General features: G+C 33.7%; 1 protein-coding gene across 6 annotated transcripts in view; it reads right to left on the bottom strand.

The window, feature by feature from the left end:
• Positions 1-19476, bottom strand: part of STXBP5L (syntaxin binding protein 5L) — a 458714-nt gene that overhangs the window by 195211 nt on the left and 244027 nt on the right. For all 6 annotated transcript variants that reach the window (XM_045088436.1, XM_045088437.1, XM_045088440.1 and 3 more), the window contains exon 10: positions 7462-7540. In XM_045088436.1, the coding sequence (XP_044944371.1) occupies positions 7462-7540 (79 nt within the window). The remainder of the gene's footprint in view (positions 1-7461; positions 7541-19476) is intronic.

The following is a 19476-nucleotide window of genomic DNA, read 5'->3' as shown; positions in this document are numbered from 1 at the left end:
AAAAAGTTCCCATTAAAATCTACATATAAAATGTGTATACTGATTTTTATTTATAATTCTAACTTAATATTTTAACATAAATATTTGAGTTGTAAGCTAAATATGAAAAATACAAAAAATTTATTTTCCTTGAGTCCTATATTAGTTGATGTGAGTTAGTCTTGCTTCAGTAATTTGGTGTACTAAATTACCAACCTAGTAATGGTGGTTCTAAGCAGCAAGTTGTTTCCTATAAAATAAATGCTTATATTAATAATACTTCACCTGATTTAAAAGTCATTTCTAATGAAATTAGTAAGTGTTCTTGCACATTTTTGTGTTGCTTTGTTTTACAACAAATGTCATGACTTAGAAAATATATTATCTTTTCATACATATTGAACTAACTATCTGCTCCAAGTGTTAGTAAGGTCATAAGTATCTATTTTTTCCATGTAAAAGGGGGGTAAAGTTAATCTCATCTCCCAGTATCCAAATATAGGATAAGAAGCAATTTATTCTTCCTTTTTTGGTAAGCACAATGGAAAAGATGTCCTTGTTATATTGGAAGAAAGCAAAACCTTTTCTGCTTTTATTATGAATGCATCAGAAAACACTGGGTCTGAAGTTAATTACCGATATATATGCACTTCCCTGTAAGCTACTGAATGACTGAACAAAAAGTTAATTCCTCAGGAAAACACTCATATATAATTGCATTAGATACTTAATTATCACATTAAATTCTCATAAGTATAATCCTCATTTTATTAATGAGGTTAAATAACAACTAAGCAGAAAAGCCCAAAAGAAAACATATCTGTCAGATTTCAAAGCCTATTCTCCTAAACAGATTTCAAAGCCTATTCTCCTAAAAAGTACTGCCATTAGCAGATGAGTCTGAGATTAATACAGGTGAAGTTGTTTAGAGGCAAGCAGCTATGGAATGGAAGGATAAAAAATGAAATCCAGAATCCAAAGCAGATGAGTCTGAGATTAATACAGGTGAAGTTGTTTAGAGGCAAGCAGCTATGGAATAGAAGGATAAAAAATGAAATCCAGACTCCAAAGTACACGTTTTTTACTCCTAGTCTAATGTTTCTAAAACTGTGGAATATAACTTTAAAAATATAATGAAAAAAAGTTTTTTTTTAAAGGTTTTATTTTTTTTGAATTATTAATTTTTTATATTTTATAAACATATATTTTTATCCCCAGGGGTACAGGTCTGTGAATCACCAGGTTTACACACTTCACAGCACTCACCAAAGCACATACCCTCCCCAATGTCCATAATCCCACCCCATTCTCCCAACCCCCCTCCCCCCAGCAACCCTTAGTTTGTTTTGTGAGATTAAGAGTCACTTATCGTTTGTCTCCCTCCCAATCCCATCTTGTTTCATTTATTCTTCTCCTACCCACTTAAGCCCCCATGTTGCATCACCACTTCCTCATATCAGGGATATCATATGATAGTTGTCTTTCTCTGCTTGACTTATTTCGCTAAGCATGATATGCTCTAGTTCCATCCATGTTGACGCAAATGGCAAGATTTCATTTCTTTTGATGGCTGCATAGTATTCCATTGTGTATATATACCACATCTTCTTGATCCATTCATCTGTTGATGGACATCTAGGTTCTTTCCATAGTTTGGCTATTGTGGACATTGCTGCTATAAACATTCGGGTGCACGTGCCCCTTTGGATCACTACGTTTGTATATTTAGGGTAAATACCCAATAGTGCAATTGCTGGGTCATAGGGCAGTTCTATTTTCAACATTTTGAGGAACCTCCATGCTGTTTTCCAGAGTGGCTGCACCAGCTTGCATTCCCACCAACAGTGTAGGAGGGTTCCCCTTTCTCCGCATCCTCGCCAGCATCTGTCATTTCCTGACTTGTTGATTTTAGACATTCTGATTGGTGTGAGGTGATATCTCATTGTGGTTTTGATTTGTATTTCCCTGATGCCGAGTGATATGGAGCACTCTTTCATGTGTCTGTTGGCCATCTGGATGTCTTCTTTGCAGAAATGTCTGTTCATGTCCTCTGCCCATTTCTTGATTGGATTATTTGTTCTTTGGGTGTTGAGTTTGCTAAGTTCTTTATAGATTCTGGACACTAGTCCTTTATCTGATATGTCGTTTGCAAATATCTTCTCCCATTCTGTCAGTTGTCTTTTGGTTTTGTTAACTGTTTCCTTTGCTGTGCAAAAGCTTTTGATCTTGATGAAATCCCAATAGTTCATTTTTGCCCTTGCTTCCCTTGCCTTTGGCGTTGTTCCTAGGAAGATGTTGCTGCGGCAGAGGTCGAAGAGGTTGCTGCCTGTGTTCTCCTCAAGGATTTTGATGGATTCCTTTCGCACATTGAGGTCCTTCATCCATTTTGAGTCTATTTTTGTGTGTGGTGTAAGGAAATGGTCCAATTTCATTTTTCTGCATGTGGCTGTCCAATTTTCCCAGCACCATTTATTGAAGAGGCTGTCTTTTTTCCATTGGACATTCTTTCCTGCTTTTGTCGAAGATTAGTTGACTGTAGAGTTGAGGGTCTATTTCTGGGCTCTCTATTCTGTTCCATTGATCTATGTGTCTGTTTTTGTGCCAGTACCATGCTGTCTTGATGATGACAGCTTTGTAATAGAGCTTGAAGTCCGGAATTGTGATGCCACCAACGTTGGCTTTCTTTTTCAATATCCCTTTGGCTATTCGAGGTCTTTTCTGGTTCCATGTAAATTTTAGAATTATTTGTTCCATTTCTTTGAAAAAGATGGATGGTACTTTGATAGGAATTGCATTAAATGTGTAGATTGCTTTAGGTAGCATAGACATTTTCACAATATTTATTCTTCCAATCCAGGAGCATGGAACATTTTTCCATTCCTTTGTGTCTTCCTCAATTTCTTTCATGAGTACTTTATAGTTTTCTGAGTATAGATTCTGTGCCTCTTTGGTTAGGTTTATTCCTAGGTATCTTATGGTTTTGGGTGCAATTGTAAATGGGATTGACTCCTTAATTTCTCTTTCTTCTGTTCTGTCTTGCTGTTGGTGTAGAGAAATGCAACTGATTTCTGTGCATTGATTTTATATCCTGACACTTTACTGAATTCCTGTATAAGTTCTAGAAGTTTTGGAGTGGAGTCTTTTGGGTTTTCCACATATAGTATCATATCATCTGCGAAGAGTGATAACTTGACTTCTTCTTTGCCGATTTGGATGCCTTTAATTTCCTTTTGTTGTCTGATTGCTGAGGCTAGGACCTCTAGTACTATGTTGAATAGCAGTGGTGATAATGGACATCCCTGCCGTGTTCCTGACCTTAGCGGAAAAACTTTCAGTTTTTCTCCATTGAGAATGATATTTGCGGTGGGTTTTTCATAGATGGCTTTGATGATATTGAGGTATGTGCCCTCTATCCCTACACTTTGAAGAGTTTTGATCAGGAAGGGATGCTGTACTTTGTCAAATGCTTTTTCAGCATCTATTGAGAGTATCATATGGTTCTTGTTCTTTCTTTTATTGATGTGTTGTATCACATTGACTGATTTGCGGATGTTGAACCAACCTTGCAGCCCTGGAATAAATCCCACTTGGTCGTGGTGAATAATCTTTTTAATGTACTCTTGAATCCTATTGGCTAGTATTTTGTTGAGTATTTTCGCATCTGTGTTCATCAAGGATATTGGTCTATAGCTCTCTTTTTTATATTTTTTTATATGACAGAGAGAGAGAGAGAGAGCACAAGCAGGGAGAGCAGAAGAAGGAGAAGCAGGCTCCTATGCAGGGAGCCTGATGTGGGGCCTGATCCTATGACCCTGGGATCATGACCTGAACTGAAGGCAGACACCTAACCAACTGAGCCACCCAGGTGTCCCTGAAAAATAGTTTTTAATTTCAAATTTGACAAACACTAACAAACCATATCTCCCTTTGGAAATTTTATATTTCAGGCCATATAGCAAAGATTCTAAAAAGCTATACAGTAAAGAATCCAATTTACTTTCATATAACCCAGAATATCTTAGCTCTCTCAAATGTATTTGATTATAGATTCCTAATTTTCCATGAATACAGTTAGTGATCAAAGGGACACAATTTGATAAATACTATACCATACTAAACTGACCTTTACTATTTACTACAAATGTATCCTGGTAGACTGATCAGATGGATTACTACCAAAAAATAACTGCCTATATAATTAACAATGTCTTCATACATAAAGAAAATATTAATAAAAATTAAAAATTATTTTTTAAAAGATTTTATTTATTTGACAGAGAGAGCCAGAGAGCACAAGGAGGGGGAATATCAGAGAGAGAAGAAGCAGGCTCCCCGCTGAGTAGGGAGCCCAATACAGGACTCCATCCCAGGACCCTGAGATCATGACCTGAGCTGAACGCAGGCATTTAACTGACTGAGCCACCCAAGCACCCCGAAATTAAAGATTATTAACAATACCTTGGATAAATCCCAAAGGCATTATGTTGAATGAAAGAAGATAGGATCAAAATGTTATGTAATATATAACTATTTATATGACATCTTAAAAAGACAAAACTATAGTGACAAGGAACAGATCAATGGTTGTCAGGGGTTAGAAGCAGAGAGAAAAGTACGAGTCTAAGGACAAAAGGAGAGAATTTTGGGGGTATGGAAATGTTCTGTATTCTTATGTGGTGGTGATTTCAGGCATCTATACATGTGTTAAAATTCACAGTATTGTACACCAAAAGAAAAAAGTATTTTACTGTATAATTTGTAAAATAAATATAGAAAAAGCATTAAATTCTTTTCTCAGTGAAGGCAACAAGATTAAGCAATAAACCATGCAACATAATGCAGTACATACTAAAACAACATTTGCTGAATATTTATGATATTCCGGGTATTGTGTGAAGAAATTTACTTGTGTTATTGTATTGAATCCTTATAATATCCCAATGAGAAAACTACTATCATTCTTACTTAACAGATGGATATACTAAGGCTTAGAGAACTTTACACATGAAATCTACCAATAGGTGGCCATGATAGAAAGGGATTAAAAGACAAGCAAAAAGTAATTTTTATTAATTACAGAGAACTTGAAAATGTTAGTGGTAGCAGGTAGAGAGATCATTATTCCTTTTTTTGAATAGAATAAATTAATTAAGCAGAGAGGTGACTGGGGACCAATGATTCTTAAGCAGAATGGTTCTTTATCCCTAGAAATGTAAAGCCATTTTGTGAATGGTTGATCTAATATGAATTAAGCAGAACATACCCCTTGCATCCACTACCTATGCAACCCTTTGAGACCCTATTGCTGCAGCATATTTAGTAGAACTCTTCTTAAAGTTCTTGCTCCTGCCACAGGCATCCCAATTTTTGACTTCACAAAGTTTCTACTGTGTACTAGATGAAGCAGAGATATATCTACTTATTGTCACTTTTGGGGTATGGCCCATTTTACTGTCAGAGTATCTTTTAGTACTCAGTTTTGATGCTCCTCTGCTGTTTAGTCTCTTTGTGTACTGAACTGTGGAACCACTGCTTGTAAAGGTGACTTTTCTAATACAATAGTAATCACAACAAACATACACAATGTACTAAGGTGCACAGTAAGTGGGATGACAATAATTATAATCAATAATATATAATTATTTCACATTAGAAATCTGAAGAATTATTTCTACACAAAATTGGGTTACTAATTACTAGAATAACTCATTAAATTAGTATCAGTAGAATAACTTTAACAATGCGAAATGTCATGGTTTTGATGACAACAATAGTAACTTCTTTTTTTGTTTTTGATAACTTATTTTTATCAAGAAACCCATTCTGTATCACTCATTAAACTTATGACATTACACACTTTATGCATAATTTCACATATTCTTCACAAACGTCACAATGAGATAGGTATAATTAATGAGGAAATTAAAATTTAAAAGAGTTAATTAAAAATTTCAAGGTCACATAGCTGTCTTGCCCCATATGCCACAGATCTTAATAATTACGTTACACTGTCGTGACTTCAATCCCTGATTCCTAAAGTACCTTCTCTTTACCTTCACCCTTTTCTTACTCTGTGTGTCAATCCTATTATCCCTTAAGACCCATATCAGTTATCCCCTTTCCCAAGAAGAAATTTACTGATCTCTCTTCACCATTCTCTCCCCCACTCACTCTCTAGGCTGGGTTAGGTATCCTTTTGTTGTGCTCTCATAGCATATCTCTATAAAAGCACCTCACATGTTACACAGAAACTACTAGGTTATGACCTTACTTCTTCTACTAGACCAAAACAGATTCAAAAGCAAGCAGTATTCTCTTTCATTTTAGTACACCAAACAAGTTGCACAGTGTGTAGTAAGTAGCAATAACTAATAATATGTGTACATAATAATAATATATGTACATATAGAAAATGTTTCCACATTAATATATGCATATATGTATATATAATATATATGTAAAATATTTCCATCCATAATAATTAAATTTAAAATGTTTTAATACTTTAATTATAGTAGTACAAAACTGTGGTCATTTTTACTACTTATGTTTAGTAACATTCTACTGGACTAAGGAGTTATTGATCTATCAGGTGTGTATGTACACACATATATGTGTGTATATATATATATATATATATACTATTGTAAAAATATATACGTTAAGTATATTTATATACAAAATATATACCATATATTATAGTTTATATATATAAGGTAACTCATTAAAAATGGCCATATTTTTATACTATTAAATCTTTCAAAGAGCAGGTGTCATACATCTATAATACTGAGAATACATTCCACGTGAACATGTAAGTAATATAAAGTAGAATTACCCAATTTAGAGTTAAAATAAAATTAAGGTTTAGGCAAGATTTGTAATTACGGTAATTCTGGATGAGAATATTGCCATTAATAATTATTATAAGTAAAAAAAATTCTTGATTTATAGGATAAGCTTGCTATATATATATATATAACATTTTATTATATATTATTATTCAATTTAATTTTCTATATCTTAAAATTTAGTACTATTATATTAAGCTAATTGATATAACTCTTTATTTTTCCAACTAACTATAATCTTTCCAAGTTCAGAATGTAAAATCATGAAGTACAGAGACTTGGTTATGTATTTAATTCTTTCACACGCAGTACCAGTAGTTATGCTTCTGCTTAATAATACTGAATGATTGCTACTTATAATGTACATGGCCCAAAAATCTGACATTGTTAAATTTAGTGTACATAATATTCATCTGAATATTCATAGAAAGTTAAAATAATTAGATATTCATCATAATATCACAGATACTCATATTAATAAAGAAGTTGCTATTATCAGTGAAGAGGATTTAGCCAATTAATATACTTACATAATTATATGGAACTTTAAATAATACATAATCAGTAAAGTTCATTTTTGTCTCTGTTTCTTATATATATTCCCATATCACCCAAAATAAAAAATGCATACCTGTTTCTACAAGTCTTGTATTCTACTTTTAGGATTGGTTTACAAGATTCAGATTTTCTTCCTTCTCTTTGACTTTTACCTAAAGAAAGAAAAATGATTTGTTAAATCATATTTAAATTCTATACATCCATGAAAATTCCAAAAATATGACTAAAAGAATATAAAGAAAAAATAAGGTAATTAATGTGTTTTCCATAATAGGATAAATAGAATTCTATGCATTCTAACATATTTGTTGAATTTGTAAACAATCTGTTGAATCTTAACAATTGACTGCTATATAAGCAATAAAATTATTTGTAAACTTACCATATCTAATTGTTCCATATTCTCCATGAATAAATCTAGCCTCATATAGTTATTTTAATTATTTAAGTCTTAAGATTACTTTAGAATTAAAGACACATACACATACATACTTCTCTGCATAATGAAATACAAAATTATGAAAATCCATACTAGGGCCATTATATATGGTCTATAATACAAGCAAACCCTTTTCGCATGTAAAAAGATTTTCCATTTAAAACTTATAATAGACTATCAAAATCATTGCATTTTCATCAAATTCGTTTAACGGAAAGCCCATTAGACAATGAACACAGATTGTATATTTCAAATATATTTCATATATTTGCATAAAAATATTTTCTTGTAGGGAAATTTTATGTTGTTTAGACTTCACGGATTTTGAAAAATGATCAAAAAGAGTAGAAAATTGAAGTAAAGCTATTTCTGCATATAATGTCTTTCCAGTTGTGATTTTGCCTATACTTCTATGCCTCATTTTGTTAAAATTAAAGTTTTTGAGATATGTTTTTATTTTAATAAGTACCCTTATTTATTCTTGTATAGCCACAACTGTTTATAGACACAGATACCTATTATGTAGATAAATGCTTATGTACATTTAAGTTTAAATTTTTCAGGATAGCTTCAGAATGGCACAGTCATAATCCAAATAGGATGTCAAAATAACTTTGTTTAATTTGTTAAAGGGCAGGGTATCAACATATAACATACTTTATCTGCTCCATGGCATGCTTTCTGAATTTGCTTTCTCTTTCTTTTACCCTACATCAACTAAAGAAGTAATCAATAATAAAATATTGGTATAATTATTCACACAGTAAAAATTTTTTTTAAAGTATCTGTATTATATATAAAAAGGAATTTCTGACATTATATGTAGATCATGATGCCTTACAAAGATAGAACTTTGGCTCAGGGACTCCGAACAGTGGTCTTAGGGATAAGAAACAGCTGGTTGGTGATTCCTGGTTGGTTAACATGTGGGCACAAAGAGAACTGAAGGAAATAACACAGGAAAGAAAAAGACTCATTCTCCTCAGTTGATATCTTTTTCATCCATTTCTTCTCTAATAATCGCCAAGCCATAAATCAAATCAAGATAGTATATTTTCTGTTTTATATCTATACGTGTGTGTGTGTGTAACCAATTATAATTTTTCAATGGATACACACTAGTATTATGCAATGATTTCAGTAAAAATGAATAATATTCAAATTAATTAATTATTTATTTTAATTTCTAACTCCAATAGTTAATTTTTGGCTGAAGGTTTTCAACTTTGATTATGTTCATTTTCAATAATTGAAATATGTTTATATGTCATGTTATAAAAAATTGTTATAAATATTGCATTTATTGATACTCTTTATGTTCAAAATACTATACTAAATGGCATGGTAAAAAGAAATAACTGACCACCAAGAAACTTAAAATTTACTAGTTTAAGCAAAGCATATATAAACCTTATAATATAAGGTATCCTAAACAAATAAGTGATAGACTTGAAGTATTGAGAATAGTAGGAGTACATGAAGTAGGAGTTAAGAATATTATGGTTTCACTTCATAACAGAAAATTTTACATATTTCTGCAGATAACTTTCTAGAAGCTAGATTAAGCATTAAAAGATAGAACTTGGGAATTATGGTCCAAGACGGTGACATAGGAAGTCCCTGAACTCACCCTCTCCATAGACATACCAAGTCTATACCGACTAATAGAGCAATTCCTCCTGAAGAAGAACTGAGAGCCAATTGAACAGCTTCTGCACAAGGAAAGATGGAGACCAAAAAGAGAAAGCACAAGAGAGGGAGACATAGTGAAAAGGGGAATCTCTAACACCAACACTGTGAACTACAGTGTGGATGGACAGGACTAACGGACCATGAGCAGACTCATCTGTCCTGGGGTGTAGAAAAAATCCATGGTTTAAAAGGGCAACTAGGATATAAAGGAACCAGCTAAAAGGGAGAGGAGCTGGAAGTCTCTTAAGGCTGGTGGGACTGGGGAACACCACTGTTTATGATCCCCCCTCCACCATGAGAGCAAAGATGGGAGCAGGGTTGAGGTACCATAGCTGACCTCCCACCTCAGCAAGACTTGGGCCCCTAGCCCATACCAGACCTTGATGGCCTGTGCCACAGAAAAAAAGTGCCACAGTTTAAGAGTAACTACCATATAAAAGGTCAACCCCTAGAACTTCATCAGATGGTGAGGGAGCTGCTGAAACTTTCTTCTGGCTGGTAAGCAACATGATTTACATTCTCCTCTCCACCTTGATAGCATGAACAAGAGCCATGATCCAGGCACCTTAGCTAGCCTGACACCTCAATATCCCTGGGCCCCTAACTCCCACCAGCACCAACCATCGCGCCAAGACAGCCCCAGTGCAGTGGACACTGGAACACTCCTGCTCAGTGCTTACTACAGATCAAGCTTTTGCCAAACTAACACATGGACAAGGCACTCCAGAACATTCCGGGCCCACATAATGTTGACTCCAGACAATTTACTAGGCACCCCTTGAATGGAGCACTCCAGAAACCTCTTGTCTATGCGCACTTTGGCTCCAGCTTCTCCACCAGGGCTTCCTCTGCATGGAGCACACTGGGAACCTCTGGCTCACATTTCTGCCTCAGTTCCAGCCTCCCCACCAGCGTTTCCCCTGCATGAAATCACTCTGGGACACCCTAGCTTGCACCAACTTTAGCTTTAGCCATCCTGCCAGGGCACACTATGTATGGAGAGCCCCAGGATGCCCCCACCTCCCACCACACCCAGCACCCACTTCAGGCTTAACTATCTTGCTTGGGTGTTCTCTGTGTGGAGAGTCCTAGGACATCCCAGCTTGTACCCACTTTAACTTCAGCCATCCTGCCAGGGTAGACTCTGCCTAAAGTCCCAGGATTCCAACCCCCAACACAGCTTACACCCACTACAGCTGTCCTGACAGGGCATTCTTGTGTGGAGAGCCCTAGGACCACACTGGCCTACACCCATTTCAGTTTCAGCCATACAACCAGAGAGTTCCCAGTACATAATGCACTAGGACTTATAATACACAACAGCCACAGCTCCAGCGAGCCAACCGAAGTCACCAGGCGCAGTCTACCAGGGGATGACAAAACACAAGATCATTCCTTCAAATCTAGAAGAAATAGCTGTTGCACCTAACTCACAGAAACAAAAAAGTCAAGTTAAGAGGAGACAGAAGAGTATGTTCCAAATGAAAGAAGACAAAATCTCAGAAAAAGAACTAAATGAAACAAAGATAAGCAACCTACCTGATAGAGTTCAAAAGTAATGGTAATAAAGATGCTCAATGAGAGAAGAGTAGATGAATTCAGTGAGAAGTTTAACATGAGATTAAATATACAAAAAACCATCATTAGAGTTGAAGAATACCATAACTGAAGTAGCAAATCCAACAGAGGGAATCAATAGTGGATTTTAGAAGGTGCAGAAGTAATCTGAAAGACAAGGTAATGGAAAGCACCCAACCTGAACAGCAAAAAAGAAAAAACACTGTAAAAAATGAGGATAGGTTAAGGACTACCTTGGACAACATCAACCAAACAAACATCCTCATTATATATATGCATCTCAGAAGGATAAGGGAGAGAAAGGGGCCCAAAACTTATTTAAAAAAAAAAATAGCTGAAAACTTCAATAACCTGGGGAAGGAAACAGACATCCAGGCTCAGGAAGCAGAGGTCCAAACAAGATTAATCTAAGGACATCCACACCATGAAACATAATAATTAAAATGTACAAGATTAAAGATAAAGCTAAAGACCTAAAAGTGAGAGAGGAAACCATCAAAATCCTACAGGAGAACAAAGGCAGCAACCTCTTTGGCTTTGACTATAGCAACTTCTTACCAGACATGTCTTTGAAGGCAAGGGAAACAAAAGCAAAAATGAATTATTGGGACCATAAGAAAATAAAAAGCTTCTGCACAGTAAAAGAAATAATCAACAAAACTAAAAGACATTCTACAGAATGGGAGAAGATATTTGCAAATGACATTATCTGATAAAGGGTTAGTATCCAAAATGTATAAAGAACTTATCAAACTCAACACCCAAAAAACAAACAACCCAGTTAAGAAATGGGCAGAAGAAATTAATAGACATTTTCCAAAGAAGACAGACAGATGGCTAACACATGAAAAGGTGCTCAACATCACTTATCATCAAGTAAATGAAAATCAAAACCACAGGGAGATATCACTTCGCACCTGTCAAAATGTTAACAATACAGGAATACAGGAAACAACAGATGATGGCAAGGATGTGGAAATATTAGAATCCTCTTACACTGTTGGTGGTAATACAAACTGATGCAGCCACTGTGGAAAACAATATGGAGTTTCCTCAGAAAGTTAAAAATAGAACTACCCTATGACCTATTTCGTATTCACCCAAAAGACACAAAAATACTAATTCAAAGGGACACATGCACTCTGATGCTTATAATAGCAGCAGTATCAACAATATCCAAATTATGGAAAGAGCCCAAGTGTCCATTGACCAAACACACACACACACACACACACACACACACACACCAGAATATTACTCAGCCATCACAAAGAGTGAAATCTTGCCATTTGCAATGACTGGGATGGAGTAAGAATGTATTATGCTAAGCAAAAGAAGTCAGAGAAAGATAAATAACATATGTTTTCACTCATATGTGAAATTTGAGAAACAAAACAGATGAACAGAGTAGGGGAAGCAAACCATAAGAGACTCTTAACTATAGAAAACAAACAAGGTTGATGGAGGGAGGCAGGTGACAGATGGGCTAAATGGGTGATAGGTATTAAGGAGAGCACTTGTGATGAGCACTGAGTATTATATGTAAGTGATGAATCATTAAATTCTACACCTGGAACCAATTTTACCATGTATGTTAATGAACTAGAATTTAAATTAAAAATTGAAGTAAAAAAAGGAAAAAGAAAGAATAAAGATAGAATCTTAAAAGCTGCAAGAGAGAAGCAACTAGTTATGTACAAAGGAAGCCCCAAAAAGCTATCAAGTGATTTTTCAACAGAAACTTTGCAGGCCAGAATAAAGCAGCATGACATATTCAAAGAGCTGAAAAGAAAAGAAATCTACAACCAAGAATACTCTTTCCAGCAAAGTTATGATGCAGAATTGAAGGAGAAATAAAGGATTACCCAAAGAAAAGTTAAAGGGTCATCACCACTGAACTGGTCTTACAATGAATGTTAAAGGAACTTCTTTTAGTGGAAAAGGAAAGGCTATAACTAGAAGTAAGAAAATCACAAAAGAAAAAAAATGTCATGAGTAAAAGCAAATATATAGTAAAGGTAATAGAGCAATCACTTATAAAGCTAGTTTGAAGGTTAAATGAAAAAAAAATGCAGTTAATTATATCTAAGAAATTAGTGAAGGGGTACAGAAAATAAAAAGATGTAATTATGAGAAAACATACATAAAATGTGAAGGGAGAAATAACATAAAGTTATTTTAGAATATATTCACACTTAAGTGACCATCAAATTAATATTCACTTTAATATACTTAGAATGTTAGATATGAAACTCATGGTAACCACAAACCAAAAACCTGTAATACATATACAAGAAATAAAGAGAAAGAAAACCAACCGTAACATTAAAGAAAGATATCAGTTACAAAGAAGAGAAAAAGAAAGGAACAGAGAACTATAAAAACTAACAGAAAACAATTGACAAAATGGCAACTGTAGATACCTATCAATAATTACTTTGCATATAAATGGTGTAATGCCCTTATCAAAAGACACAGGGTGGTAGAATAAATAAAAATATAAGATCAACCCATCTGTATGTTGCCTACAAAAGACTCATTTCAAACCTAAATACATATACAGATTTAAAGTGAAAAGATGGAAAAAGATGATGCAAAGGAAAGTGAAAAAAAAGAGGGGGGTAACAAAACTTGTATCTAACAAAACAGACTAAAAAAAAAACTTAACAAAAGAGACAAGGGGACTATGCAATGATAAAGTGGTTAATACAAGAGCCAAAACAATTGTAAATATCTATATAGTCAATATTAGAGCACCCAAATACATAAAAAAGGGAGAAATTAACATTAATACAATAATAGTAAAGGTCTATAACCACTACCTAATACCAATGGATAGATTAGGCAGAAAAACAGTAAGGAAATTATGTCTTTAAAATACTTAACAGAACTATGCAGAACATTCCATCCCAAAACAACAGAATACACATTCTGTTCAAGTGTACACGAAACATTCTCTAGGATAGATCACATGTTAGACCACAAGACAAGTCTCAATAAATTTAAGATTATTGAAATCATATCAAACATCCTTTTTGACCACAATAGAATGAAACAACAAGACAATCATAAGGAAAAAAAAGGAAAAACCCAAACCCAAGTAGGCTACCAATATGCTACTAACAGCCAATGGGTTAATGAAGAAATCAAATAGAAAATTAATACATGGGAGCATCAGGGTGGCTCAGCTTGTTAGGCATCATAGTCTTGATTATGGCTCAGGTCATGATCTCAGGGTTGTGAGATGGACCCTCACAGTGGGCTTTGTGCTGGTTGGGAATGGAGCCTGTTGGGGATTCTATCTCCCTCTCCCTTTGCTCCTACCTCCCACTCATGCTTACTCACTCTTAAAAAAAAAAAGTAGAGGAAAAAAAAATGAAAACACAGTGGTTCAAATCTTTGATGCAGTGAGAATAGTTCTAAGTGGGAAATTTAGAGCAATACAGGCCTACCTCAAGAAACAAAAATAATTTCAATAAACAATCTAATCCTACACCTAAATGGACTAGAATTTAAGAACAAAGCCCAAAGTTAGTAAAAGGAAGAGAATAATAAAGATAGCAGAAATAAATGAAATAAAACTAAAAAATCAACAGAACAATCAATGATACTGAAAGCTGTTTCTTTGAAAGGTAAAAAAAAAAAAAAATGATAAACCTTTAGTTAGACTCATCAAAACCAAAAAAAGGTAGATCCAAATAAATTAAATCAGAAATTAAAGAGGAGAAGTAACAGCTGAAATTGAAGAAATACAGAGGATTATAGGAAACTACCACAAAAATTATATGTCAATAAAGTGGACAAACTTGAAGAAATGAATAAATTCCTAGAAACATAGAAACTTAAAAAACTGAATCAGAAAGAAATAAAAATCTAAACAGATCAATTACTAGTAATAAAATTCAATGGGAAATCAAAAAACTTTCAGTAAACAAAAGTCTACATCCAGATTGAGTCACAGATGAATTCTACCAAACATTTGAGGAAGAGGTAATATCTATTCTTCTCAAACTATTCCAAAAGGGAGATAAGAAAGGAAAGCTTCTAAATACATTCTATAATGTCAGCCATATTCTGATAATAAAACCAGACAAAGACACTACAAAAAAGAAAACTATGGGGCAAGATCCCTGATGAACACAGATGCAAAACTCCTCAACAAAATATTAGCAAACTACATTCAATGATATATTAAAAAGGATTACTCACCATAATCAAGTGGAATTTATTCCAGGGATGCAAAGATGGTTCAATATTTGCAAATCACTCAATGTGATATATCACATTTACAAAACGAAGGATAAATATGATATGATCATCTCAATAGATGCACAAAAAGTATTTGATAAGTTTCAACATAAATTCACAATGAAAACTTTTAACAAAATGAGTTTAGTGGGAATATACCTTAACATTACAAAATAGATATATAACAAAAACCACAACTAACATCATACTCAATGGTGAAGAACTGAGAGCTTTTCCTCTAAGATCAGGAACAAGACAAGGCCGTCTACCCCTGCCACTTTTTAACATAGTAGAGGAGGTCCTTAGCTGCAGCAATCAGACAAGAAGAAGCAATAAAAGCCATCCAAACTGGGAAGGGAGAAGTAAAATCGTCACTTTGCAGATGTCATGACAGAAAATTCTAAACCTCCACCAAAAAAATATTAGAAGTAATAAATGAATTAAGTAATGTTGCAGGGAACACAATTAATATACAAATATCTGTTGCATTTCTATACACAAATCATGAAGTAGCAGAAAGATAAATAAATAATAATACATACATACATACATACATATGATTCCACTTAGACTGAAAAGGATGAAATACCTAAGGATAAATGTAACCAAGGAGGTGAAAGGCCTGCTCTGAAAACTACAAAACATGATGAAAGAAATTAAAGATGACAGAAACAAATGTAAATATATTTCATGCTCATGGATTGAAAGAGTAGCATTAAAATGTCCTTACCACCCAAAGCAACTGACAAATTCAATGATTCCTATCAAAATTCCAGCAGCATTTTTCACAAAACTAGAACAAACAATCCTAAAATTCGTCAAACCACAAAAGGTCCTGAATTGCCAAAGTAATCTTGAGAAAGAAGAACAAAGCTGGATGTATCACAATTCCAGATTTCAAGATTTATTACAAAGTTGTAGTAATCAAAACAGTCTGGTACTGTCACAAAAACAGACACACAGTCCAATCAAACAGAATAGGAAGCCCAGATATAAAACAGAAATGGATCGTGCTTATATGGTCCATTAATCTATGACAAAGGAGACAAGAATATCCAATAGGAAAAAGACAGTCTCCAAAAACAATGTTAGAAAAACTGAACAGCTGTATATAAAAGAATAAAAGTGTATCATTTTCTCATGCCATAAACAAAATAAACTCAAAATGGACTAAAGTCCTACATGTGAGACCTAAAACCATAAAACTCCTAGAAGAAAATCCAGGCAGTTATCTCTTTGATGTTGGCTTTACCAACATTTTTCTAGGTATGTCTCTGTAGGTAAGAGAAACAAAACAAAAATAGATTATTGAGACCACACCAAAATAAAAGGCTTCTGTACATTTAAGGAAACCACCAACAAAATGACAAGGCAACTTATTGAATGGGAGAAGATATTTGCAAATGATATATCTGATAAATGATACATCTGATAAGGGTTAGTATCAAAATATATTAAAAAAACCAAAAAAATATATATATATAAAGATATTATAAAACTCAACACAAAAAAACAAAACAAAACAAAAAAACAATCTGATTGAAAAATAGGCCAGAAGACTTTAATAGACCTTTTTCCAAAGAAGACATACAGATTGCCAACATCACTTATCATCAGAGAAATGGATATCAAAACCAATAAGATGTTAACTTACACCTGTCAGAGTGGCCAGAATAAAAAAGACAAGAAATAACAAGGGTGTCAAGGGAAATAGACCCGAGTGCACTGCTGGTGAGAATGTAAACTGGTGTGGCCACCATGGAAAACAGTATGGAGTTTTCTCAAAGAATTAAAAATAGAAATACCATATAATCCAGTAGTTCCACTACTTGGTATTTACCCAAAAAACACAAAAACACTAATTCAAAAAGACATATGTTTCCCTATGTTTATTGCAGCATTATGTACAATAGCCAAAAAAATGGAACTGTCCATCCATAGGTGAATATATAAAGAAGATTTTGTGTACACACACACAATGGACTATTGCTCAACCATAAAAAAAATCACATCTTGCTATTTGTGACAATGTGGATGGACCTAGACAGTGTTCTACTGAGTGAAAAAAGTCAAGAGAAATGCAAATATCATATGATTTCACTAACATATAGAATCTAAAAAACAAAAAAAATGAACAAACACACAAACCCAGACTGAAATACAGAGAACTGATGGTAACCACAGGAGAGGTGGGTAGGGGATGAGTGAAACAGATAAAAAAGGTTAAGAGGTACAAACTTCCAGTTATAAAATAAATATATTATGAAGATGAGAAGTATAACATAGAAAATATAGTCAATAATATTGTAATAATGTTGTAATATAATATAATGTAATCATATTGTAATAATTGTAATGGTGATGGATGGTAACCTCACTTATGGTGGTGAGCACAGCATGACATATGGGGTTGTTCAATCTCTATGCTGTACACCTGAAACTAATATTGTATGTTAATTATACCTCAATTAAAAAAAAGTTATATGTGAATTTTCTACTTCACAGAGGGTAAGCACCCCAAATCCTATGTTGTACAAGGGTTGACTGTATAATGAACTGCTACACCACCATAATAATAATTAAAAAAAAAAAGAATTTGTAAATGGGCAAAGGAACTAAATCAATGTTTCTCCAAAGAATAATAGAAATGAAAATAAGCACATGAACAGATATTCAATATCTTTATTTAGTAGGGAAATGCTAATCAAAACTATAATAATATATTACTACATATCTAGTAGGATGGCTGTAATAAAAGATAGATATTAACAAATGTTGATAAAGATGAAGAGAAGTTGGAAACCTAATATTGCTTGTGAGTATGTAAAGCCCGAGGACTTTGGAATATAATTTGACAGTTCCTTAAAATGTTAAATATGAATTGTCATATGATCAAGTAATTCTATTCTTTGATATATACCAAAGAGACATGAAAATATATGCTGACACAAAAGTTACACATAAACATTCACAGAAAAATTATTCAGAATTGTCAAAATATGGGAACAACCCAAATGTCCATCAGGCGATGAGTAGATAAAGAAAAGTGGTGTATCTGCACAATGGAATAGTATTCACCAATTAATAGATTTACTATGCTGGAGGAGTAGGGATGGAATGACAATTAATGAGTGTGGTGTCTTTTGGGGATGACAAAAATATTCTAAAATTAGATTTTGTTGATGGTTGCATAACAAATGTACTAAAGTCACTGAATTATACACTTTAGTGAATTGGGAACTATATTTCAATAAATTTGTATTTTTTTTAATAGGAGTTTAAGTTCTCTGAAGTGTAACATAAAACTACAGACAAGGGGTACCTGTGTGGCTCTTTCAGTTAAGCATCTGTCTACAGCTCAGGTCATGATCTCAGGGTTCTAGGCTGGAGCTCTCTGTCAGGATCCATGCTTAGTGGGGTGTCTTCTCCCTCTCCCACTGCACCTCCCCCAGCTCGTGCTCACTCTCTCTCTTTCAAATAAACAGTATCTTTTAAAAAAATACAAATTCTTTCTTTACTATTTATCTCTCAGCATTTATAGTTAAACAACAATGCTTTTAGGGATCTCTAAGTTTAACTTGTTTTTATTGTTGTTAGCTCAATGACATATTAAAAACAATTATTTCATTTCAGTAAGTATTTATTTCAGCAATAATTGTTTAGGGCATCTAACCTTCCAAACTGCCTGTAATTGACCATTACTCCTTGTTCAAATATGTTTTCCTATTTTCATGTTTATTTTTGCTACATATAAGCTCATCTAATTTTTAAAGCCTATTATTTTTCTTGGGAACAAACTGAATTTTGAATTAATATGTGGGGAGCTAACATCTCTATAATAACTAATCTGCCCATGCATACATAGGGTATTTTTTTCATTTTTCAGATTTCTTCATGTCCTTTAGCAGACACTGTTATTTAGGACACTGTTATTTTAAGTTTAATTTCCAGGTATTTTTGTGGATGCTATTTTTTAAAATGGTTTTATCCCTACTCTGGTTTCTCTTGAGGTTGCATAAATCTTTCGCCTTTTTAAATGGTTTTATCTACCCATCATATTTTGTTCTGTATTAATCTACTCATCATATTTTGTTCTGTGTACAGAGTTTTAGAGTTATACTTAATAGTATT

Source organism: Mustela putorius, unplaced genomic scaffold (assembly GCF_011764305.1).
Source record: "Mustela putorius furo isolate JIRA1106 unplaced genomic scaffold, ASM1176430v1.1 tig00003834_pilon_pilon_pilon, whole genome shotgun sequence".
NCBI classification, from domain to species: Eukaryota; Metazoa; Chordata; class Mammalia; order Carnivora; family Mustelidae; genus Mustela; species Mustela putorius.
Note: the sequence above shows the minus strand (reverse complement) of the source record. Positions and strands in the feature narration are given on the sequence as shown.